Source organism: Geotrypetes seraphini, chromosome 17 (genome assembly GCF_902459505.1).
Source record: "Geotrypetes seraphini chromosome 17, aGeoSer1.1, whole genome shotgun sequence".
NCBI classification, from domain to species: Eukaryota; Metazoa; Chordata; class Amphibia; order Gymnophiona; family Dermophiidae; genus Geotrypetes; species Geotrypetes seraphini.
In genome coordinates, this window is record NC_047100.1 from 23,540,452 (window position 1) to 23,566,219 (window position 25,768).

Genomic DNA, 25,768 nt, shown 5'->3' on the forward strand with positions numbered 1-25,768 from the left:
CACCAACGTTTTGCCGTCGGAGCTAATGAAACGTTTAGACCGCCTTAGGCATTTCTTCTTCACAAAGAAGGTCTAAAACGTTTCATTAGCTCTGATGGCGAAACACTGGTGTTGTTGATTTCCCATATTCATTTAAGTGCTGTTCTTGTCACGAAGATCCTTTCATACAGTATACTCCCGCGAAGTCGTGGTTCAGAGTTCACGGCCTCAGTCGTTCGCAGAATTTTCCTCCACAATTTTTAAATGACTTTTTTCTTGACAATATATAATTTTAATGCTAATTTATCTAGAATAATATAATCTACTAATTTTGTAACATACATATTGACATGAATTCAGCTAAATTTCCATATAAAGTAGCCAGCAGAGTTCTCTCACCATAAACAGCAAAACCCCTCCCCCCCCAACATACAGCGTTCTCCACAGTCTTCTCCCTGAACAGGCATAACCCTTGCCCCTCTCGACAGCCCTCCTTCCTGAACCCATCAGAAGGTCCCCAAGGCCTACTGTATTTCTCTGGTGCTCTAGCGGCACGTTGGGCAGGAGCAATTCCCACTTCTTCCTTCCCATGCTCCCTCAATGGTGGAATTCACAGCAGCCATTTTCAGGTGTATACAATGCTGAATGGAGTGGAGTGGTTAGATATGAGTCGCTTGTTTATTCTTTCCAAAAATATTAGGATTAGGGGGCATGTATTAAAGTTACTAAGTAGTAGATTTAAAACAAACTGGCGAAAATATTTCTTCAGTCAATGTGTAATTAAATGCCTGATAGAAAAGATAATTCAACTCTGGAATTCGTTGCCAGAGAAGTGGTAAAAGCAGTTAGCTTAGCTGGGTTTAAAAAAAGATTTGGATAACTTCCTGAAAGAGAAGTCCATATTAAGAAGGATGTGGGAAAATCCACTGCTTATTCCTAGGAGAAGCAGCATAAAATATGTTTCACTCTTTGGGATCTTGTCAGGTACTTGTGACCTGGGTTGGCCACTGTTGGAAACAGGATACTGGACTTGATGGACTTGCAATCTATTTCAGTATGGCAATTCTTATGTTCTTACTTGGAGTATTGCAAAAGATATCAAGATGTCATTACTTTCCTCAGACCTAGCTTAATAATGATTTAAGGCAGTGGTTCCTAAGGCTGTCCTTGAAGATCCCCAGCCAGTCAGGTTTTCAGGATATCCATAATGAATATTCATGAGAGAGATTTACATGCACTGCCTCCCCAAAATACAAATCTTTTTTCATGAATATTCAATGAGGATATCCTAAAAACCTGACTGGCTGGGGAGCCCCAAGAACAGGCTTAGGAACTACTGGTTTAAGGATTTTATTTAGTCAAACCTTCTTTAAACCTAGCTATGCTAACTGCTTTTACCACATCATCCAGTAACAAGTTCCAGAGCGTAACTATTCATAGAGTGAAAAATGTTTCTACCATTTGTTTAAAAACTATTAACATATAACTTCGTGGTGTGTTCCCTAGTCTTTGTTCACTCTTTCAGAAAGTACAATCGATTTGCATTTACCCATAGATCCTTTTGTACCATTTTGCAGAAGTAAGTCTGGGTTTCTTCATCTTGCAATTCATTGCTAAGTTTTCCAGAACTACCTCCAAAATCTATATCTTCATTAATTATATTTCCTTAATGAATTCTGAAACAGGTGCTTCTCCTGTTGGGGGCTCAGAGGAGCTATTAAGCATTTGGCTGCCTGTTTTCTCCATCTGTTCCAATGAAATTTACAACAATTACTGTTTCAGCCAAATTCCTCTGAAATTTCCAAATAACCTTATATGGGGCAAGCTGATGTATACAACCTTTTGAAATTTATAGTTCTGACTAATACATCCAAATGTTATTCAGTAACATTTAACTGACAACGAAAATTTATGTAGTGATTACAAGTTTAAGTTTCTATGTCACTTTAAACAATTTTGTAGATGTAACACCATTATTAATCATTTGTTATGTATTGAATGTATGGAGGGCTATACAGTGACACAGAAAAAAGAGCTCCTGCTCCCTGGAGCTTACAATCTAGTTAAATAGACAGACACACATACGACAAAAGCAAGATGTCAGTTAACAGAGAGGCTGTGATCGTAAACATTTAAAGCTGAGGATTATATGGGGTAGCTGGGAATAATTGAAGAACAAGCAACTTTGAAAGAGTAGAACAGAAAGGAATGACGCTTAGTAGGGTCTCCTTATATTAAGCTGAGGCAAAAAGAAAAAAAAAAAATAGCTTCAGCATACCTCCGCTATAAAATGGCCTATTTACTATTTTTATGTTATCATTAGCACACAGGAATTTTTTTTTTAAAAAGTGAACACTTAGGGCTCTTTTTACGAATCCGCGGTAGCGGCTTTTAATCACGCACTAGCTGAAAAACTACCGCGGCTTCGTAAAAGGAGCCCTTAAGCACTTACCATCACCCACTGTATTCGCCCACGTGGTAGCCTTGCACTAACCGCTTACCATGCAGTAATATAGGGCTAGATTCACTACGCTTTCCGATCGTGTTCTGACCACTTTGGACAGGAAGATCTACTCTCTCCCCACCCCCATGGTATTTTTAGCACCTGGCTAGGGTGGGCACATTTTGGAGTTACTGCAGGATGCCCACGTGAGTCCTGTGGTACTCCATTTTTAGCCGTGTTAGACATGCATTAGCACCTAACACAGCTTAGTAAAAGGTCCCCTAAGAAGTTTATAAAAGAGCAGAATGGGGGTGTGGAGGCTTGGGGGGGGGGGTTGCCCATCATTAACAGGAAGTCTGAATAATAGTATATTCAAAGAATTCAAAGTGATACCTATACTAGGCAGACTAACCCTTTATTTGGCCTTGTTGCTCAGAATCAACATGTGGTCTTCTATGGCCCTTATGGGAGATCTGTCTGTATCTCCAAATGCCTGTTTACTTGGCACTGTTGCTCTCGTTCAACATTAAGTTATGCAAAGCAGCCGTTTCACCATCTGCCAGTTAAAGGGTTAATATGGTTCTCGGCAGCTCTAAGCAATCTCTAGAGACATGAGCTATTCTGTTTGACATATGCAATACGTGGCATAGATCCAGTGCTTTTTGTTGTAGGAAAAAAAAATACCAGTATATGCAGGACAACCTTAGAGGCAGGGTCACTATCTATGGCTCCTCCCCTAAAGTAGCCATTCCCTGTCCCTCCCTCCCTTATTTCTAACCCCTCCCTCCCTGAGTCCAATATTTCTTCCTTCTGCCTCCTGTTCTCTTCACTCACATATACACACACACTCTCTCTCTCTCTCCCCCATGCCCCCACCACTCTCTCACCTTCAGCTATGGTCTGGAATCTCCCTCCAAATGTTCTTTTTGGTTTTCCAAAAGGTGGCGGCGTCAGCAACAATTCTCAAACACTGCCCTAGCCTCTTCTCTCTACCGCGGCCCACCTCTCTGATGTACTTCCTGTTGTTTCCTGAGAAGTGGGCTGCAGTAGAGAGAAAAAGGCTGGGGCTGGCAACAGAATAGCCTTTGGAAATCGCTGCTGCTGCCAAAAGGAAAGTTAGACTCGAGAAAGGGGGTTGAGGATGGAGGGGGGGGGGGGGAGATGCCAGATCATAGCCATGGGGGGGAGGGGGGAGCTAGTAAAAAAGGTACCAGTATGCCGTAGTGGCACACACAAAAATGTCCTTAACAGAGCTTAAAAGCAATGAGGACTTCACATGGGCGGCATATGGGAGGGGCATTTCTCATGCCGCCACCTTGTTTCCTGAGCTGCTTCTATAGCAGTACAGAACTTCCTCTAGTGATGTGCCTCATCCCTAATCACCTCTGCCCCTTCTGCGGCTTCTGTAGATACATGTTCACCTCATATCTTGGATCCACCATCCAGACTGACGAAAATACATTTGAAAAACTAAAGTCCTTTCCCTTTTAATTGTCATTTGCATTCATAGACTCTGAAGGTTCTCAACTGTGACCACTGGCGATAAACACATCTGTCGAGTGCATCGCCAGTTTCAGAGGCCACAAAGGGTTAATGCAGACCCGCAGGAAAATTATTTTACAGTCAAGAAGTTTGAATCGTGTTAAAGGTCCAGTAACACAAAAAGGCGATTTCACGTTTGTTGATAAGTGTAAATAACCAGTGTTTGGAACACAGAGATCATGGAACCATCACAATTCTGAAGCCAAATGGTGCTTTAAATCACTAGCCAAAGCTTGAAGCTTTTACTGGAGTCTCATTTAGGTCAATGATAATAAACAGGATGTGGAAAGTAATTACCTTTTATAAATTAAGTAGAGGACAGGTGTGTATCCCTCCCACACCCTTAAGAGGTCAATAAGTGATGGTGGCAGTCTCATTTTAACATCTATTGTTTGACGGCTTGAACGGCTGTCATTGAATCCACGTCTTTGCTGCTAGTGACACACGTCCCGCTCCAAAAGAAGCATGGGCTTAGTAAAAATTGCAAGCTGGAAGTATTCATCATTACAATCAATAATAGAACAGAAATACAGGGCACATCTGGAACAAAATTCTTTCCTCTTGATACATTTATGTTGAGCAAAGTGTGTGATAGACTGGAGCAGGGGTAGGCAATTCCGGTCCTCGAGAGCCACAGGCAGGTCAGGTTTTCAGGATATCCACAATAAATAATGCACGAGATAGATTTGCATGCACTGCCTCCTTCTATCTCATGCATTATTTATTGTGGATATCCTGAAAACCTGACCTGCCTGTGGCTCTCAAGGACCGGAATTGCCTACCCCTGCTCCAGTCTATCACACACTTTGCTCAACATAAATGTATCAAGAGGAAAGAATTTTGTTCCAGATGTGCCCAGTCCCGATTTGGCTTACACATCAGTGACAGCGACACTGTTTCCTGTTCTACACATTGCCATTATAGGAGCCTCTCTCTCTACAGCAGAAGCCAAGCATATTAATCATGAGGAAAAGGCTCTTTGTAATGTAATGTTATGTTATTTACTTTTATTTATATGCCATCTCTCTTCTCTTCTCCTCTTCTCCATGAGCACCAGTCTCTCGAGTCTCCCTTTCCTCGCCTCGGTGCACCATCTCCTCCCTTCCCTCTATCCATGGTCATCATTTCTCCCCTCTCCTCCATCCATGCTCATCATCTTCCTTCTTTGCTTTTCTATCCTCTATTTCCAGCATCTCCCTTTGTAGCATCCATCCTATGTCTCTTCTCCTCACCACTCCACTATAGGTCCCACCTCCTGATCAGGCATCTGCCCACTCCCCCGATGCAGCATCATTCTCCCCCTCATCTTGCAAACTGGTATGTCATGATTCCCATCCTTTTTTCCCCCTGGGCAGTTTTTTGGCCTCCCGGTGCCTTCTTGTTGCTGTTGGCGCTTGAAGCAAGGAACCACTAGCCACTCCAGGGACCTACTCTCTGGTGCATCCCATCTACACAGGAACAAGAAGTTACATCAGAGGAGGCGGGAGGCACTAGAGAGGGTACGGTGGCATTAGCTCTGATGCTCATAGGAATTATATAAGCGTCAGAGTCAGAGCTAATACCGCCGTGGCTGGCGATAAAAAAGCCTAACATAGCTTCATAATAGGGGGGAAGGGGTTAATGTGGTAATCGCATTGTTAATTTTAAATGTTCAGCCCTATATGTTATGTTATATTAATCAGGTTTTCTATTCTGTCTTTACCTAATCAGTTCAAGGTTGGATTACATTACAAGAGGTTGGGTCAGTTACTCAGGAAGTTGGTACCTAAGTACAGTACCGGGCAGAGATTTTGATTCTTGCCCAGAAATAGCTAAGAAAAAAAAAATTTAAATTCGGGTCTTTATCTGCTGCCATCTACTATGATACTATGTTACTTTGGTACGGACATTCAATAGAGTTGCTTGTACAGGTAAATTTGTAGTTATTAATGCATAGTTACAAATTTAAGTAAGTCATCTTTGGCTCACTGTTATGTCCCAGGAGTTAGAAATGGGCTTTTTCAATTACCATTTCAGTTACTTCAGGCCTGGCTTTCTGACTTGCTAAAGAAATGCTTTTAAGTGTTTTTTGAACCTAAGATAGCGGTCACAAGATCGTAGTGTAAAGGGTAGTTGCTTCTAACGTTTTGCTAATTGATATTGGATGCTATCACACAATGGCAAATAATATTTAAAACTTTATGAAGATGACTACGCTTGTGGAACTAATTATAGCACTTTCTTTTTCTTGTTTAATATATAACTGGGAACCATATGCAAGACATTCATTTAAAAAAAAAATAAAAATTAATATTTCTACTCTTTGCTAGAATGGATTTGTACCACTTCTTGTCTGCTACTAAATTCTGCTTTGTTGCTCTGATCAATACGAGAATGAGAGAATCCATCAGTCTGTCATATCTCATCACCTCTGTTTTCCATTACTCTTAAACATACCCACACAAAAAAAATGAAGATGAAGGACATCAATGTATGTATTAAAGCGTCCTTAAGCATGAAAGCATTAAACAAAGGGCCCCTATTACAAATCCCCCCTCTTTCACTAACGCATGGCGCAGGCTTGAGCGCCGGCAGCAGCCGCAACTGCTCCGACGCTCAGAGAATTCCTATGCGCGTGAGAGCAGTTTCCGCCGCTGCCGCTCAGCCTATAGGGAACAGTGTGATCCCTATACGACATGCATGCAGACAGCGTCATTGATCTCTGCTTGCATTTCCTAAGGTGTTGGATTAATGGGAGCAGGCGTACGAAGGGACTGTGGTAGTAAGAAGCGGGAACATGGTACTCGGAGGCAGATCAGTGCAAATGGCTGTGGCTGTATCAGCAGTGACTCTGTGGTCCAGCAGAGAGCCTTTGAGGGCCTGGTTCCAGCAATACAAAGAAGACACTGCAAAGTCAGATTCTAATATATGGAGAGCAGTGGTGTAGCGAGGTTAAGTGGTGCCCAGGACAGTGGTCTCCTTCACCCCCCCCCCCGTGCATGCTCCCCTTCCCTTTACCCGTACATTTTTAATTTAAATGAAAAAGGTACGAGGAGAGGGAACGGAAGGGGTGCACATATGCAATGGGGGGGGGGGGAGGGGGACAGGAAGGAGGGGAGTGGAGGGGAGAACGGGTGCCTGCCCCCTTTACAAAGACCATGACCAGGGTGGACTGCCCCCCTCCCCCCACGCCCTCCCTTACTACACCAGCACTGGAGCCAGCAAAATAAATAGAAAACATAAAAGTTTATTAAATGAAATCATCTAAAAACTCTAAAGTGGCACCAGAGGTGTTCTTTGCTACCAGCAAACTCCAAAATCAATCTTAGAACACTATCACAGAGCTTCTAAAATAATCACCATAGGCTTCTTTATAAAATACACTTAAAATTAGTTTATGTGCAAGTATTTATGTAACCGAGTTGTGTTGAACTACAGAATTTTATTAGTAGAAGACGGTGTCTTCCTAATGCCCGGGGCAGCCACCCCCTTTGAACCCCTCTCCGTTTCCGGCTCTGGTTACTTTTTTTTTTTTCATGCTAAAACCTGTGAGTTAGTTGGGCTCAATCTAAATAAAGGGGAGATAAGAGCTTTCAATTGTAAAAATAAAGGCCAGGTTCCATACGGTTTTCACCTTTCTTCTTTATTATATATATATTTTTTTGCTGTAAGTACAGCAAAGTCGAGATTATGCAGCATCATCATAAGTTGTGTCACCTAGGAGAAAGGACATAACTATACATGTCTCTTCTTTTGTCCAACTGCTTCTTTAGGCTCAGTGGGAGTTCACTGAGGGTCATATCAAGAAGATTAATGGTAGCCCTGTAGCATTAAACAGAACTTGTTCATTTAAGACAGGACAGAGGCTCAGAAGAATAAAAGGTTGCCTCCTTTCTAATGGAGAACTGCTGTTTCTGAGACAGACGGCCATAAATAAAAGAACCACAGTGCCACAGAGCACATTTTGAGTCATCACATCAAACAATGTGAACTGACAACCCCCCCCCCCCAGCTGCTAAGACAGAGAGAGCCTGAACACCAAGGGATCTCATAAAGGAAAATGCAAAAATACCAGCACTTCTTCTTAAATATGACCATCAGTGGATCGTCCTGGGTCACAGGTATCATAATAACACACCTCATTCAACACGGTTTTGTGCTTTTCCCCTATGTGACACTAACCTTCAAAGCACCTAATTTAATGAAAGAGATGCACTCGGAACATTGGAAGACTCAATTGATTTTGCTTTTTGGATGCATGTACCCTCAGTTCTAGCAAGTGGTGACAGATGAACTTGCATTTCGTACACAGATATCCAGTCAAAATAGATCTCACAGTCACTTAAGGATTGTTGACTGTGACTTTGATACTGTAAAGTGAGGCAGCCCGGGACTTTAGCACATGCTAAACGCTGCATGAGACACGTGGCACATATTCACCATGGGATTTTGATGTCAAGCGTTATTGATGTACATTCAGAACTAAATTGGTGTTTAGTGGCCAGTTATATGCTTGCTAACACCTCATTAGTCAATTAAGTTGCGTACAGTATATCCAAATTTAGGCGTCCGTATCTTGGGGGGGGGGGGGGGTGAGGACTAATACTGGTCTGTACATACATCAGCAAGTCTTGCTTATCCATTTCTACCCTAGCTGAGATTATATTCATGTACTTCTGACTTAATAATAATAATCATTTTCTCTTCCCCCCCTTCACGCATCCCCTACTCTTTCTCTTCCCCGCTTTATGCAACCCCAACCCTTTAAGTTCTTGTAAACCGTGCCGAGCTCTACATCTGTGGAGAAGATGCGGTATATAAACTTAAGGTTTAGTTTAGTTTAGGTGTTACAGAATACCTGCATTTGCATGTCTAACTGCCATTAGTTGGGCACAGAAATATTTCCACTAGTCTTTGGCAGGCATAAATGCTCGAGTTTGTGCTGTAACAACCTGCCTGACTCGGAATTCAAATCCAGGCTGAAAACCCACTTCTTTGGAAGCTGCGTTTTAAGTCCTAACCCTACCAATTTGTAAACCACTATATTTGTTTGTCATTCCCCCCCCTGTAGACCTCTACCCTCTCCACCCCTTTGTATTTCCCTTCATGGCACAGGGATTAGAGCTATAGCCTCAGCACCCTGAGGCTGTGAATTCAAATCCCTCACTGCTCCTTATGACCCTGGGAAGTCACTTAATCCCCTCATTGTCCCAGGTACACTAGACAGAGTTTGAGTCCAGAGGGACAGATAGAGAATTATGATGAAGTATCTGAATGTAAAACCACTTAGGATAAAACTGGTATATAAATAAATTAAATAAATAAATACATTTTTCTCCAGTGTGTCTGTCATCATTAGATTATAAGCTCTTTTGAGTAGGGACTGTCTCTTGCATGTTTAGTGTATAGCGCTGCATGCATCTGGTAGCAGGGCAGTCTAAAACGACTTCAGTTAATACAAAATATGGCTGCTAAGCTTATTTTCAGGAAACCAAAGTACGACCATGTTTCTCCTCTGTTGAGAAAGCTTCACTGGCTCCCAGTCCGCTTTAGGATCCAATTTAAATGCGCATGCATAATCGTCAAGCTTCTCTATGGAACATTTGATCCTTCAGTCCCCTTATATTAGAATATCTTTAGATCTTGTCATTCGAGGAATACACAGAGATATAAAGTTATCTTTCCCCTCCTGTAAGGGAATTCAAACTGTTGGAAAGCAAAGTCAATCTCTTGCCTTCAAGCTGGTAGAGATTTGGAACGGACTTCCCGACTCTATTAGACTGATAGGCCAGCTACAACTATTTCATAAAGCCCTGAAAACTCTGCTGTTCACAGAATATTTAAACAGCTTAACTACAGTATCAACGAAACGATAATAATACAGCTCTTACTTCTCTCATGCTCTTCTTCTTTTGTGCTCTAGTGTTAATTACATGTGAACCGAGTCGAGCTCCGTTGGGAGATGACCTGGTATAGAAATCGAAGACTAGATTAGACACTATAGAAATAATAAATAGTAGTAGTTTGCATGCAATGTTCTTTAAATTAATTCCCTTATTTTGTAATGTCAGTTACTCCATCTTTTCTGCTTATATATTATGCTGACTATGAAGATGTTTTATTTTGTATTATAATGACCTTGTAAGTAATGGCGTAGCAAGAGTGACCAGTGCCTGGGGGGACGGTGCCCCTCTCCTGCCCTCTTCCCCACCCCCTGCCTCTTCCCTGTACCTTTTTTAATTTGGCACGAGCAGATGCCCATGTCGGCTTCGGCGCTCTCTCCGATGTCACTTCCTCCCAGAGGGACCGCTTCTGTTCAATATATTTATCAACGACCTGAAGACAAGGACGAAATGTGAGGTTATTAAATTTGCTGATGACACCAAACTCTGCAGCAGGGTTAGAAACACGGAAGACTGCGAAGACCTGCAAAGAGACCTAACGAGACTGGAAGAGTGGGCAAAAAAGTGGCAGATGAGTTTTAACATAGAGAAATGCAAGGTCATGCATGTAGGGAAAAAGAACCTGATGTTCAGTTACAAAATGGGAGGATCACTGCTAGGGGTGAGCAACCTTGAAAGAGACCTGGGGGTGATGGTGGACACAACATTGAAAGCATCGGTACAATGTGCAACAGCCTCAAAGAAAGCGAACAGAATGTTGGGTATCATTAAAAAGGGTATCACGACCAGGACGAAGGAAGTCATCATGCCGCTATATCGTGTAATGGTGCGCCCACATCTGGAGTACGGTGTCCAGTACTGGTCGCCGTACCTCAAGAAGGACATGGCAGTACTTGAGAGGGTCCAGAGGAGAGCAACTAAACTGGTAAATGGTATGGAAAACTTTTCATACGCTGACAGGTTGAAAATGCTGGGGCTGTTCTCCCTGGAAAAGCGGAGACTTAGAGGAGACATGATAGAAACCTTCAAAATTCTGAGGGGCATAGAGAAGGTGGACAGGGACAGATTCTTCAGACTGTGGGGAACCACAAGTACAAGGGGGTCACTCGGAGAAATTGAGAGGGGACAGGTTTAGAACAAATGCGAGGAAGTTCTTTTTTACCTAGAGGGTGGTGGACACATGGAACGCGCTTCCGGAGGTTGTGATAGGCCAGAGCATACTACAGGGTTTCAAGGAAGGTTTAGATAGGTTCCTAAAGGATGAGGGGATTGAGGGTTACAGATAGATGTAGAGGTAGGTTACAGAAATGGTCAGGAACCACTTCACAGGTCACAGACCTGATGGGCTGCCGCGGGAGCGGACCGCTGGGCGTGATGGACCTCTGGTCTGATCCAGTGGTGGCAACTTCTTATGTTCTTAAGCACGAAGCCTAGAGCCTAGTCCCAGGAGGTCAGGAGAGGAGACCCCGGAGCTAATCCTTGGCAGGGCTTCAACCCTGAAAGAAGTTGCAGGGTGAAGGAAACATCGATGAAGCTGGGAATTCAGCGTTGGAACCTGCAGTAACTTTGGGGACACTTCTTATGGTTATAAGGAAGCTCGATTTGACTTTTGGGAAGACCGCTCAAGATTTGGAGGTACTGGTTTCTAAAGTTGATGCTTTTACATTAAATCTAGACAGAGTTTGCCAAGACTGTTTGGAAAAAGTTCTGACTGAGACTAATACTCTGAAAGAGAAAGTTTCCATGGTGATAAAAGATCAGAAATTTACTTCACGAAAAATTGAACAAATAGAGAATTTCAACAGACGATTGAATCTTAAAGTCCTAAATTGTCCAAAAATTGTAGGTATGTCTCCTGTAGAAGTCTTTCAAAAATATGTTCCTGAAAACTTGAAATTTCCTTTGGATAGTATTTCGCCTATAAATGAGGCTTACTATTTGCCTACTACTAAAGATAAAAAAAAAAATTGAAACAGGAGACCAACTAGCCTACATAAAGCCCACGCTCGGATTACTATGCAAGAAGCAACGCACTCAAACAGAGGCAGTGAGCTCCTACCAACGTTCTGGAAGGGTAGAGGGGCGGAAGCGCGTGGTGCTGTTTCCCCCGCCCCCAGCGGGGCAACGCTCCTCTGAAACGCGTTCCAAGGGCGCACGCTGCTTCTCCGACTCCGGAAGTATTCCCCAGATTCGTACGTGAGAAAGATGGCGGCGCCCATGGCAGGACTACGTGATTGAGCTGTTCCCTAGGAGCTGAGGCGCCGGGTTGGTTTCTTGCCCCGGTTAGAGATGGAGAGACGGGATTTCTTGGTGTCACTCTTGGTACGTTGGGTGCTGTTAATTTGGGCTGGGTTTTGCTGTCTATTAAGTTGTTTCTTCCATTTTTTGTGCTCTTTTCCACTCTCAAAGCTGTGCAAACCAATGACAGTAAGTATAAACGAACAAAAAAGTAACCCACTTTTTTAAGCTTTACCTAGAAGTATTATGGATATGGATTTAGTATATCTAGTGTACTCGTAGTGGGTCTGTGGTACTGTTATTAATGAAAATATAAATAGCTTTACATCCCCTCCCCCAGGAGACAAATGTCTTAACCTATAACTCCAAAATTGTTCCTGGAAGTTCAGATGAGGATAATAATCACTACACCTCCAGTTTGTTTGAACAACATAAGATAACTCTCTATTTAATACCCCAAAGCTGGTCAGTTTTCAAGTTTTATTAAGGGGGTTGATATACCACTGGAGGCTAGAGCCATCAGAGCTGTTTACAAGTGCAGTGATGCCTCAGAGTGGGCAGATAAAGGTTAGAATAGGAGAGGGATTAAAAGCAGCTTGGAAGGAGCACAGGAGAAAGTGGGAACTTCATTAAATGAAAGGAAAGTCAAGAATGAGAGAGAGTAAAGTTACTTGTGTCAGAGTGCCATCTTCCGGGTCACTGCAGCCATCCAAGTAAGGGTATGGAGAGAGGGAGTAGAGATAGGGCTGCGGGGACATCATCGTTCTTAGTAGGTAGGTTTCATGAAAAAGAAAGTTATGGAAATCAGAGTAAGATTGAAAGGATATAATTTCTAGTGGATAAAATATGCTTTGCACGTTGAAAATGCTTCATAAAATTATTCCCTTGGGAGTAATTCTGTATTGGTGTGCCTATGAAAAGGCACATTTCCAGTACAATAGGTGAGACATTTTAGAGATAGTAGGGTTATTTCCCGTTAGCTGCATATTGCCTTAAGGAATTCACTCAGATTTTTCTGCCTCTATAGTACTTTACTGAGATGTCTAGCTTCTTCTACAGTTCTTTCCTTCTGCACGTATGGCTGCAGTTGTGTGGGTTCTGCTCTCTCTGCTTGAGAATTCACATACTTCGGTCTGTAGCTGACAGGCCAATCCCACTAGGTACCTGTTAGACAGCCTGCATAGTTTTCTCTGGAGCTCAGGGCCATCCCTGAGGTGGTCTCATCTTCTGTTAATCAGTGGTCGAGTGCAAGCTGCTTGGTGCCCTTAAGAGGATCGGCAGTGTTTCGTAGGGTTCTAGCTGCATTATCGTGCCTCCACCCGTTCTGGTGTGTATCCATTGGTCTGCAAGGGTGGAGGTGTAGTCGTACTGGCAGTCTGAAGATCAGCTTTGTAGCAGCATTCCCTGCATTGTGGCAGTGAATATTCTCATCCAGCTACTGTGAGAGAACTGAAAGCAGGCTTGCAGCACTTCCAACACAGATCTTGTTAGATGAGTGACAAAGTGAGGCTTGACAGCCAGTGAGAGACATTGAGGGAGGTTTGTAAAGTGGGGTTTTGATTGTTTCTGAATGTTCCCCCTCCCGAAAAATCATAAAATCACTCTTTTTTGAGTTTGGGAAATGTGAAAAAATATCATGATTTTGATGTGAATTTTGTGACGGTGGCCATCTTGGATTTTTAGCAATTTTATTTTCTAAAGTTCCGTTTCTTCAAAACTGGAGATTTTACCTGGAAGCTTGCTGGGATGGAGTCCTTGGGCTATCCTCATGTGAATTCTTACCAGGATTGTGCAACTTTAGCGCTTTTAAAGTGTTTTTGTGCCATGTGCCATGTAGTGCAGCTGAGGAGGGGGGCAGCAGCTAGCTTAGCCTCTCCCTGCTGAAGCAAGTGACCAAACGCTCAGCTAGCCTGGTGGGGTGGCCTTCATAGTTTTTAGGGCTCGACCCAGCTGGTAATTCTGTCCACAGGCTGTGGACCCTGCGCAGCCTCAGAAAACCTCAGTTTAGCCACCTTAAAGTGACCTATGCTCCAGGAGCCAGATACCTTTTCAGAATTTTTTTTAAATTTTTGCATTCTGGATTTTGGATCACTGTGTTCTCCCCCTGCGCAGTTCCAGTTTGCCTACAGGGCATCAGGTACGTTAGATAGATTGTGAGCCCACCGAGACAGCTAGGGAAAATGCTTGAGTACCTGATTATAAAACCGCTTAGATAACCTTGATAGGCGGTATATAAAATCCTAATAAAACTTAAACTTAAAAACTTAATAAAAACATCTATCTGTGGCATTACTCCTTTGGCCGTGTCCTAAATTCACCTGATCATTTTGCTTGCGCTGCCTGGGAGGTATCCAGATGCAGATGATTTGCTTGCTGACCCATCTTTGTAGGTGCAGTGCTTCCCGGGTCAGGGATCAAGGACTGTGGATCCCTCTGGGGTTTTGTGAGCCTGGAAATGCTCTCACGAGCCTATGCCCATTTGACTTTGTGGCTTTGCCAGACCTTCTTTCGGATTCTTTACAAGAGGTCTTTTTTTGGTCTCTCAGCTGGCTCCGTCCACTTCTTCCTCCTGGCTTTGTGGTGTGTGTTTGCTTGCTACCTTCCCTGGTATCCTGATATGTGCATTCTGGTCTCGGAGCAGTTTGACTCTCTGGAAGATGCTATGAATATTGCTAGAGCTATGCCCCGCTGGGATTTTTTGGCACGGGAATGTTAGCAATTTTTGGATCAGCCCAGGGTAGATTTTTTCGTGACACAGGTGACAAAATGCACCTTTCTTCCATAAGTGGGTGGTTTAATGTTGGAAACTATGCAAGACTACCAGGTGGAGCTGGTCCTTAGGAAGATCTTTGACACAGCTGCTTTTGGCATTGAAGCTGCTTTGGCAGCGTCTTGTGTCGCATGCACCTGTTGCGCTCAAAAACGTAACTTTTTTTTGGGGGGGAGGGCACAGTTTATATGCTGGTTGCATTGTATGCCCTTACGCAAGTTTGACTAAGGTGTCAGTGTTCTCCATCTCTGTTATTGTTTTAATGTGTAACAAATTTTGATTTTTAGGTTAGTAAGAGGGAACCTATCCCCTAGGTCTGTGCAAGGTAGATATGGAAGAGTTGTTTGATGAAGAGGTGGGCAGTAAAAAGTCGTTTTGAAGAATAAGCCTTGAACAAAAGAATAAGTACATCCTGTCTTATCACTCTGCATACTTATTCATGCTGTATTGTGGGTAGTACTTATAAGTGGATGGATGGCTAGTAGTGGTTTAGCAAGGAATATCAAGAAATTTGAACTGCTTCTAATTAGCTGGGCTCTCTTGAATGGCACAATCCTGATGATTGAGGCTGGAGGGACAGAATTTTCTTTGATGGATGTTAGCGGTACTTTAGGAGTAGAGAATGACATGGGACAAATTGTCCCCGTCCCCATGGACCTATTTCCAGCCCCATCCCTGCAAGCTCTGTCCGCATCTGTTCAAGCCTCAAACACTTTAAAATCATAAGTTTGTGTAGATGAGGATAGAGCTTGCAGGGATGGGACAGGGACAGAACTCGTGGGGATAGGGAAGGGAAGAGATCCCACGGGGACAAATGTGGCCCCATATCATTCTCTATTTAGGAGTAAAGATGGATTTAAAGTTGTCATTCCGAATGTAAAAATAGTTATAATAAGCTGTAGTAATGATGGCCTTTTGAAGGCTAAATCTGATGTGGTACTTGAGATACTACTTACTACTCCTGAGGGTTTTTATCTTGTACTCCAAGCTTTAGTTATAAGCAGTGAAGGAATTTTCACACTGAGACCAATGAAGCTATTAATGGACAGTGACCCAATCCTGGTGTAACTTGAAGCCTAGCACTCTGTGCATTAAAAATCCATGTACTGTATAGTCAATATTGTAAACAGTTACAAGTGAGAAGTAATTGTGCAATGATTTATTTCAAAACAATTTTGATTATTATGACAGGCTGAAACAAATCGACAAACTGAACAGTAAAAATGCAAACAGCCAAAAGTTTCAAATGAATAATAGATGTTATGAATAGGATAGCACTCAAAAACTTTCCAGGTTATTGGCTCAGAATTGTGGACAAACTTCCCTAAGATCTGAGATTAAGAGAGGAATCTTATGTTGTTGAGAATTAAGCTGAAAATATTTTTGTTCCTCCGATAATTCGATTCTTAGAAAGTCAGCCTATTATAATCTGTTAATGACTGGTTATTTTTTAATTATTATTATACCGGTATTTCTTTTTTGTTAATTATTATCTTTTTGTTTCAGGCTTATTGTTTTATATGCTTGCAAACTATTTTGAATGATATATTTTGATCAGGAAATTGATATATAGGTGTAAATAACTTAAATTTAAGTAAACTGAACCTTATTTATTTGCAAGACTGCATGTGAATTGTATGAATCGTACAAATTAACTGCTTCTGTTGTGGGTTGAGTATGTAGGTTTGTCCTGTCATCATTTCATCTCCTTTTTTCTCTTATATGTAACACAGTAAATAGCAACAGATAAAGACCTTCACATTCCTTCCAGTCTGCCCGACAAGGTGACAAGAGCTGTTTTATTATGTGTACAGCTCTGACTTGTAAATCTAAGCAGGATAGTAAGTTTTAATAGACCTAAACATAAACATCATTCTTGGGATTTAGTTGGCAAGGGTCATTTCTAATCTTTTCTTTAATCACTGATGGAAAAATTGTACCCGCTGGCCCCACTGGCTTGCAAGTGACACGCTCCACAAGCTGACTTTCTTAGCTCTCTTAAACGTCATTTAAATTCATGAAAGTTTGAAACCCAAAGAAGCAATTAGTAACTCTTGATTCTTTTTTTACTAGATGGTTAGATTAAATTTGATCAATTTTTATTTTGATCAGCTTGGAATACTGATGGCGAAAGAATGGGGAAAATCGAATCATGCAAAGCAGCCCAATAGATGAAAAGAGTAATTAACTTATTGATTAAAACTTTGGAAGCAGATGACAACAATCTTGCTGAGCTCCTTTCTCAGACTTGGCAGAAAAATCCGAGCTGAACACAGATTCAATTGAGATTTTTCTTCTTGTATACCTTCAAAATATCAATTCCTTACCACCGCTCCCCCCCCCCCAACCGCACCTAAGCTTTCATCTGCAGCTTGCATGCCTAAGCAGAACACGTTCTTCCAATAGCTTATCGAATTCCATTTTTTATTTTATTTATTTATAACTTTTCATTATTACATACCAAGTAAAATATTTGTATAGAAAGTGAGGTAGTAGGAATATAACTTCATAAAGTGTAAAACACATTACACCTTAATACAATTATAAAAGAAATAAGAAAACTATTTTTATAAACTAACTCACTCAAGTCCTCAGCTTGTGATTCCAAGATTACACATAGGCGAAAAGATAAAGGGGAAAATATAACAATATAGCAAGATAAGCTACAGATAGTACTGAGGTAGGAGCAGCTTCATTAACTATTGAGCACTTGATTTTCCTTCATCCAGTCGGGACATTGCCAAAAAAGCACTTAATTGTTGAGGGTCAAAGAAAACGTATTTAACTGAGCGGTGGCAAATAATACACTTGTAAGGATGTCTCGGATAAAATGTTGCCCCCAGTGAAGTTTCTCCTGGTCTCAAAAGAAAAAATTCTCTACGACGCTTTTGAGTTTCTCTTGAAAGATCAGGAAACATTTGAATTTTACATCCAAGAAACTCTTTGTTTGTTTTTAAAGAAAAGCCTCAATAACCACATTTTATCAATAGAGAGAGCTACTGTTATTATCATCGTAGATGGTATAGCAATATCTCGATCTGACATTTCCAAAATTTCTGATACATTTAATGGTGCTTGATTAGTCATTTTTTTCTGTGTTTGACTCCCTTCTTTATTAGGCAAATAATACACTTGGGAAAAAGGTGGCAAATTTTCCTCTGGAACTTGGAGAATTTCAACCAGGTATCTCCTAAGCATTTCCCTAGGAGTTACCATTGCTAATCTTGGAAAATTAATTAATCTCAAATTATTGTTCCGTGCATTATTCTCAAGTGATTCTAACTTCTTCCTAAGACTCACATTATCCTTAACTATGGAGTGATGGACTTGTTTAGTAAATGATAAATCCTGGTCAAGCTTTTGAACTAAGGATTTTGAAACAGTCAGGTCCTCTTTTAAAGCCTTAAGATCCTTAGTATGTTGAATCAATTGGAAATTGGGGCTAATAGTCTTTGTAAAGTTTGAATTAAGTCCCATAAAGACTCCAGAGTCACTTGTGCTGGCTTATCCAAAATTACAAGTTTTTGCTGAGTGTAGAAATGCTCACCCTCAGAGGAATCGGGTTCTTGGCTTTGCTCCAGTTGAATATCTTCACCTCCCGTTGCTAAATCCACCCCGGTTTCTTCAGCAGAGACACCCTGAACCAGGAGTTCTGCGTCCAAGTTCTCCGATGGTGAACTTCTTGCCTCAGGGAAAAGTTCCTCCCCCATCTCTGGGGTTTCTTCTTCCCCTGGAGAACTAGTGACTCGGGGTTGCGAGGGTGGGGCTCTTATGTCGGGGCTGAGCGTGGTATCCGGCCCAGGAGAAATGACTCTGGTCTCGCCGTATCCCGGCGCTCTCAGTGGGCTACCCTCCGGCGTCGGGACTGCTGCTCCCTGCATCCACCACAACATCTCGTCTATGGTGCCAAAGGTTGGCACTTCGGGGCGCCGCAAGGTGTTAGCGGCACTCCTGCCTCTCCTCTTCAGCATCGATTGAGGTAAAGTGCACAGGCCTTCAATAATAAAGGAAAAATTCTCTGAGAGGAGCAGCTCAGATGTGTTCCTCTCAGCACTTCTGTGCCGCGGCCATCTTGATCCAATTCCATTTAACTTGAAAAAAAATTATATTATATTTATGTCTTCTTTTTTTGTACTATACGGAGAATTCTTCATTCCTAATCAACATCTATCTCAAGTTCTTTCTTTTAGGCAATTATTTGTTGATGCACATAGAAACGCTTCATTTTCAGTTATTACATTATATTACATTAGAGATTTCTATTGCGCCATTATTTTGCGGTTCAAGGCGGATTACAAAAGTTATAAACGGTGGGTTACAATGGCGCCTACTCTTGGAATTCTCTTCCTACTTATCTTCACATTCAAAGCTCAATTGAATGCATTCTGTTTTTCTCAAGCATTTTGTTCACAGTTGTTGTTTCTGATATTCTAAATTTCTTTTTATTTTATTTTATTTCAAGCAAGAAAAATTTATTTGTTTTTTTTCCGTGCTCCTGCCTCGCGCTGAGCTCCTCCCTGAATGGCCACCTCGAGTTCTCATGGCCCAGTGTACCGGGCATGAGTGAGCTTTCACGTACCTGTCCTGTGCTGAGCCACTCACTTAATGGCTGTCCTGTGTTCTCGTGAGTCCCGTGAGAACTCGAGGCGGCCATTCAGGGAGGGGATCAGAGTGGGGCAGGAGCGCGGAAAGCTCGCTCCTGCCCGGTACACCACTGGATCGCCAGGGATTCAAAAAGGTACTCGGGGGGAGGCGGGATGGCGGTAAAAAAAAAAATTGATAGAGTTGGCTGGGACAGGAGGGATCTCTCCTGTTCTGGCCCACCAGGTCATATAGCAGGTCCAATGGAGGCCTGCAAGACATCGGGGAGAGAACAGGGTATGAGGCAGGGAGGGGGGCTGGGTGCAGAGCCTGGTAGAGGAGGGCACAGATCCTGGCAGGGCACATGAATATTAAACTCCCCCTCCCCCAATCTTATATTTGAGTCAACCCTTTTTTCCTCCTTTGTAGGGGGAAAAAGGGCATCTCGTCTTATACTTGGATTGACATGTTCGAGTATATATGGTATATCATTGTATTCTGTTTGAGCGGTAATCTAAGCAAAAACTATTAGGAATCGCAGGAGAATGAACTGGTGGTGTATAGTGTGTTTACATATATAGTACTGTACCTTGTTTTCCCTTTGAGGGTAATTGCTCTTATATATTTATTTAAGGCTGGTGGAACAGCAGGTGTATGTGTTGACCTCATATTGTTCCCCCTTGATACGATCAAGACCAGACTGCAAAGTCCGCAAGGGTTTTCTAAGGCTGGTGGTTTTCATGGAATCTATGCAGGTGTACCATCCACAGCGGTTGGGTCATTTCCTAATGGTAAGAACCTTTCTAATTCTAAGTATGTAGAAACAATTGATATGGAAAAAGCTGGAATTTTCTTTTAGGAATATTATTATAGTTGGGCACATAAGCTAAAGATGTATTTGAAACAAAAAGTGTATAGAAGCAGGGAAACGATGCTTAGCCGGAATTATTAATTGGACATTGTTCAACTTGTTTGGCCTTTCTCTATACTGTATTGCCTATCTTCTGTAACCTCAGATGTGGTGTTTAAATTTACATGATTAATGCCTCTTGCAAAGTTTAATGCTGTGTGTAGTATTTTTGTTTGTTTTGCATAATGAACTGTTTTACACACAAAGTATTTTATTTGTAACACACATTGGATCTGGTTTATGCATGCTGGCCACAATTAATACATGTTTTGATTAATTTTCTTTATTTAAAGATGTTTATTACATCCTCCATGATAATGCATCAAGCAAAATACAAACATAAAGCAAAAAACTTACACTATAGGGTTTTAATGTAGATTAGATGCTATTTAACAAAGCCTATTGCCATAACGCAGCTTAGTAAACAGGCTATTACGTTTGCTTAAAGTTGAAACTATTGTGTTTGATTGAATTCTTTGTTTAGCTGAACCATAAAGCTGGTTTAATTTTATTTGCCAGTAATTACATGTATGGAATATATACAAGTTTAAGTTTTATTAATTTTAATATACCGATCATCGACATACATCTAGCCGGTTTGCAATACTAAAAAAAATGAAAGGTTAAAATAATTAATACGGGTGGGGAAAAGAGTGGACATTAAAAGACAAATTACAAATACGGACATGAGCTTCAGGGTAAAAGGGGAGGAGGGAATCGATAATGACATCATTAAAAAAGGGAAGGGGGAGGATATGACATCAGGAGAAGGGATCGCTTCTTAAAAGCGGTTCATTTAAATTTTGCTAGCTGTTGAAAAAGAAAAATTTAAAGGCTATGGTATGCTTCTTGAAATAAGAACGTTTTTAGTTTAATCTTGAATTTGTCGAGAGAATTTTCAAGGTGGAGTTGAGGTGGCATGGCATTCCATAAGGTTGGAGTGACAACAGAAAAGGTTAGTTTTTCTAGTGTAGTAGAATTCTTTATTGAAAGGGATGGTCAATAAATTCTGATCAGCTGATCTAAAGGTCCGGGAAGGACAGAAAGGGATGATGAGTTTATCAAGAAAAGATGGGAGACGCAAAAGTTTGATTTTGAAGACCAGCATTAAGGTTTTATAAGTGATACGGTGAGTAATGGGTAGCCAGTGGGCTTCTTTCAGAAAAGGAGTAACATGATCATATTTCCCTACCTTATGAATAAGTTTTTGGGGTTTTTTTGGTGGGGGAGCTTAGATCAATGGTCCCTAAACCTGGTCTTGGAAGCACCCTAACCAGTTAGGTTTTCAGGATAATCAGATTTCACACACTGCCTCCACTGTACCTTGGGGAGATGAGTTAGTATGTGATGTATAACATGTAGTAATAGGCCATTTGAAATGTTTGTTCACAGATTCACTATGGCAAGTAATATTCATAAAGTCCCTGTGTTCAGTACTGGCAACTGTCCAATACATAGATATTGATTGCCATTTTTAATAATAATAATAATAACTTTATTCTTCTATACCGCCACAATCTTGCGACTTCTAGGCGGTTTACAATTAAGAGAGCTGGACATTCAGCGAAATACAATAAGCAGTAGTTATTGCCTAAGGGATTAATGATTGGCCTTTCATATTCAACCAAGCTCCCATCTTGGTACCTGAGAGTAGTAAATCTGAACCTTGCCAAGAAAACAGTAATCACAGTCTGCTTTTAGCATAGACAGCTGGATGGAACATCCACTGAAGTTGATAAGTGGGGTCTTTTCCTGAAAATAGATCCGTAGCAACAGATGTCGCGCATCATAAATGTGAAACACCTGGCTATTATCGTTCTGAAGCTGATCAGCAATACTGTTTTTTGTATAATAAAACAGGGGGTCTACGTTATATCATTTTTTTTTCCCAAACATTTTATTAGTTTTTATAATAAAAAAGAGCAAGTTAACAACAACATTAAAATCGTCAATTATGCTGTATCATTAGAGTCAAGTATAATCTATAATCAAAATCAATTCTCGATTTTTACAATAAATGTCAAGAGGTGCCCATGTTTTGCAAAAGCTTTATAGGTTATCGTTTTAAATAGCTGTGACTTCTTCAGATTTTTGGGTTGAACATAGGTAGTTCCCACCATTCAGATGCATTGAGTTGAGAATTATCTTTCCAGCTGCATATGATTTAGGGGTCCTTTTAAGGTGCGTTAACCGATTTAGCGTGCGTTATATGCTAAGACATCCATTATATTCCTATGGGCATCTTAGCATTTAGCGTGCACTAAATCAGTTAGCGCACCTTAAAAGGACCCCTAAATGAACAGCCAATGTATTTTATTGTGTGACCTGTCCTGAAAATAAGATGCCACAGTTTTTAAAAGGTCTAGAAAATAACTTTTTTTTTTCCTTGTCAGCTGCAGCCTTTTTTGTCACGTATGACTATGTGAAATCCGTGCTGAAGTTCGGTTCGTCTTCGCACTTGTCTCCAGTTACACACATGTGTGCTGCTTCCCTTGGAGAGACAGTAAGTCCTGGCTGAATGTACTACATGTTGTTGTCGTTTATTTTTTTCCAACCCAAAGGAAGTTTGAAGGATTTATACAAAAGGAGTGGAGAACCTGTTTGGGGGAAAATAGCTCTCCAAAAATTAAAAAAAAAAAAAAAGGTTGAAATTTGGTATTGTGGAAAAACTGGCTTAAAAAAAACCCAGTACAAAATAGGCCAGAAATAAGCCCAATACATTTATGTGAGAAGATGTTTCAGCTGCTGTAGCATTAAAAAAAAATAATGGAATGAGGTGAAAAATACAATAAAAAGAGAAGTTGGGAGAAGTGATAGTGTGTTCACCAACTTAAGTAATTGCTCTGGGTTTATGGAAAGAATATCGTGAGCCATACTCTACATGCTTTCCCCTATGCTCTTTTGAGGCTGCAAACATTGACACTTTCTTTTAATTGTGATTCATCAAGCATCTGTACAATAATTGGTAATAAAGGGCTTGTTAATTTTTGTGAGCTAATCTGGGTGCTGTATATAGATTTTGGGGATAAGTGTTTAGGAATGATTAAAATATAAGGATATATGACCGTCTCGGCAGCTATTTTCGTCGCTCACAGAGCATGGGCAGGAGCGAATAGGATCACTCCTGCCCCAGTGCTGCCGCTAGACCACCAGGGAAATAAGGTAGGCCTGGGGTCTTTTCTGTGGGTCCAGGAGGGGCTTGGTGGTACCTGTTCAGGGAGGGAGGGGGGAAATGCTGCCTTTTCTTGAAGAGGTGGAGGTGGGGTGCACTGAAGGTATTTTTTTTTTTTTTTTTAAATTAAAACGAAAGAAAAAAATTAACAGTCATTGTAGGGGATGTGCTGACAGTGGGGGAAAGTCTCCCGGTTCAGGGGGAAGGGGCTGGGCTGATGGCAGCGGTGACAGAAGCAGAGAAGGAGCCACTAGTGGAAGGGAGCAATCCGGATAATTGGCGTTCCACTGTATTGTGTGTTATTAAGTATTAATATAGATGCTGAGACTATTTGTTGGTATTTTGAAATCTCCCTGCATTATATAAAAATTATGTTGGACCTTTTATGAGTGATTTCCCACAGATTTTTAGGCACCAGACTTGAAAATTTAAGTTGCTACGGGTTGCCGAACACTATGTTTTTGGACCTCCTATAAATGTTACGACGATTTTTATTTTGAGGGAAATTCTATAAACAGCGCCTGTTAATTTGGGAAACGCCATTTGAAATGGAAAGCAAGATTAAATTTAAAGCGCCTACCAGTTCCTAAGCAAAAGGTGCCAAAATTAGGCCTCCGGGGGCGCCCACTGGCGCCTAACACCATTATAGGCGTGGATAAAGGCAGAAGTGGTGTTAGGTGCCATTCAGGGGGGTGCAGGGTGGGGGAATACCCTGGGCGTGGTTTGGGTAGGGGCGCCAACACCCCTTCCCTCGTACGTCTCTTAATTTTCCCTGCGCGAACAGCATTGTGAACTTAATGCCCACGTTGTTGTCGCCTCTCTCCGACGTCGCTTCCAGGTCCTGCACCTAGCAAGTGACATCAGAGGGATAGTTGACATGACACGGGCAGCAAATTCATCAGGTTGCTCACGCCTGGATGATTCAAAAGGTATGGGGGAAGGGAAGGGAGCACACATGAAGCAGGGGGCGGTGGGGGGTGGAGAAGGGGGAGGGGCACCACCGCACCAGGCGCCGCTCACCCTCGCTATGCCACTGGCGCCATTCACAGCAAAGATAGGTGCTGGAAATTTAGTCCTTGAAAACCCTGGTCTTCCTCAAATGTGGAAAAGAGTCTCTTGGGATTCAGCCACTCTGGGATTTTGGTTTATGGAGCTTTTGGCTTCTTCCATGAGAAGGGCCAACTGGTTCCGATTGGGAGGACAAGCTCCGGGAGGCAAGTCCGGAGGCGGACTGGAGAAGTTGAGCGAATAGCCCTCTGAGATTGTCCGGAGCACCCATGCGTCTGATGTAATCGCAGACCAGGCCCCGGCAAAAGCCGTCAGCCGACCCCCGATGGGGAGGGGGTGGCACGATGTCGCGGTGGGGGCCCGCCCCCGACCGCCCACCCCGTCAAAAGGACGGCGCGGCCTTGGCCGCCCCCTGCGCAACGGGCTTAGAGGGGCCACCTCTATTCTGTTGGGGTGGACGCCGTGGCGGCGGTCTGGAAAAGGCCGGCGTAGACTTCTGAGGGTACCTTCTCGGTGGCTGCCGGAAGGGACGCTGGGCAGGGGCCTTAGGCTTCGGCCGCACCAGAGATGCCAGAGAGCGCTCCTGTTCGGAAAGCCGCTTGGTCGCCGCATCCAAAGATTCGTCGAACAATTCCGACCCAACGCAAGGCAAGTTAGCCAGGTGTTCCTGCAAATGCGCCTCCATCTCGAGGGTACGGAGCCACGCCAGCCGGCGCATGGCCACCGCACAGGCCGATACCCTCGAGGCAAGTTCAAACGCATCGTAAACTGCGTGGAACAAATATAGGCGCAGCTGGGCCAGATTAGAGCTGAAGGTGGCAAACCTGTCCCTATGCGACTCTGGTATCACCTCACAAAAAGAGGGGAGGTCCTTCACCATCGTACGTAGGAAGGACGAATACGAAAAGGCGTAGTTCAGGACCCTCGTTGCCATGAGAGAGTTCGCATAGAGACGACGCCCGAATTTGTCTAAGGTCCGGCCCTCCCTACTCGGCGGGACCGCGGCTGAGACCCTGGAGGGCTGCGATTTCTTAACCGCCGATTCCACTAGGAGCGAATTGTGAGAAAGTTGGCCCTTCTCGAACCCCTTGATGGGGAGGGTGCGATACTTCGACTCCATTTTTGAGGGGACCACAGCGACCGTCAAGGGAGCCTCAAGATTCCTCAGGAAGGTCTGGCAGAGGACCTTGTTAACCGGAAGGCGCGGGGATTCCCGAGGTGGGGCAGGAAGATCCTGCTCCTC

The 25,768-nt window shown here is 42.5% G+C and overlaps 1 protein-coding gene and 1 long non-coding RNA gene across 3 annotated transcripts in view; one reads left to right on the forward strand and one right to left on the reverse strand.

The window, feature by feature from the left end:
- LOC117351451 overlaps positions 1-11,884 on the reverse strand; it is a 41,865-nt gene extending 29,981 nt beyond the window's left edge. Inside the window, exons 1-3 of the long non-coding RNA XR_004537414.1 lie at positions 11,185-11,884; positions 10,175-10,279; positions 9,835-9,910 (exon numbers count right to left, since the gene is read on the reverse strand). This is a non-coding gene — a long non-coding RNA (uncharacterized LOC117351451). The remainder of the gene's footprint in view (positions 1-9,834; positions 9,911-10,174; positions 10,280-11,184) is intronic.
- Positions 11,885-11,890: 6 nt separating this feature from the next.
- Positions 11,891-25,768, forward strand: part of SLC25A26 (solute carrier family 25 member 26) — a 105,893-nt gene continuing 92,015 nt past the window's right edge. Inside the window, exons 1-3 of one of the 2 annotated variants that reach the window (XM_033926736.1) lie at positions 11,892-12,168; positions 20,070-20,226; positions 22,739-22,848. In XM_033926736.1, coding sequence (XP_033782627.1) covers positions 12,136-12,168; positions 20,070-20,226; positions 22,739-22,848 — 300 coding nt within the window. In that variant the 5' untranslated portion in view covers positions 11,892-12,135. Of the gene's footprint in view, positions 12,169-20,069; positions 20,227-22,738; positions 22,849-25,768 lie in introns of both variants that reach the window. The other variant, XM_033926738.1, reaches the window with a different exon arrangement.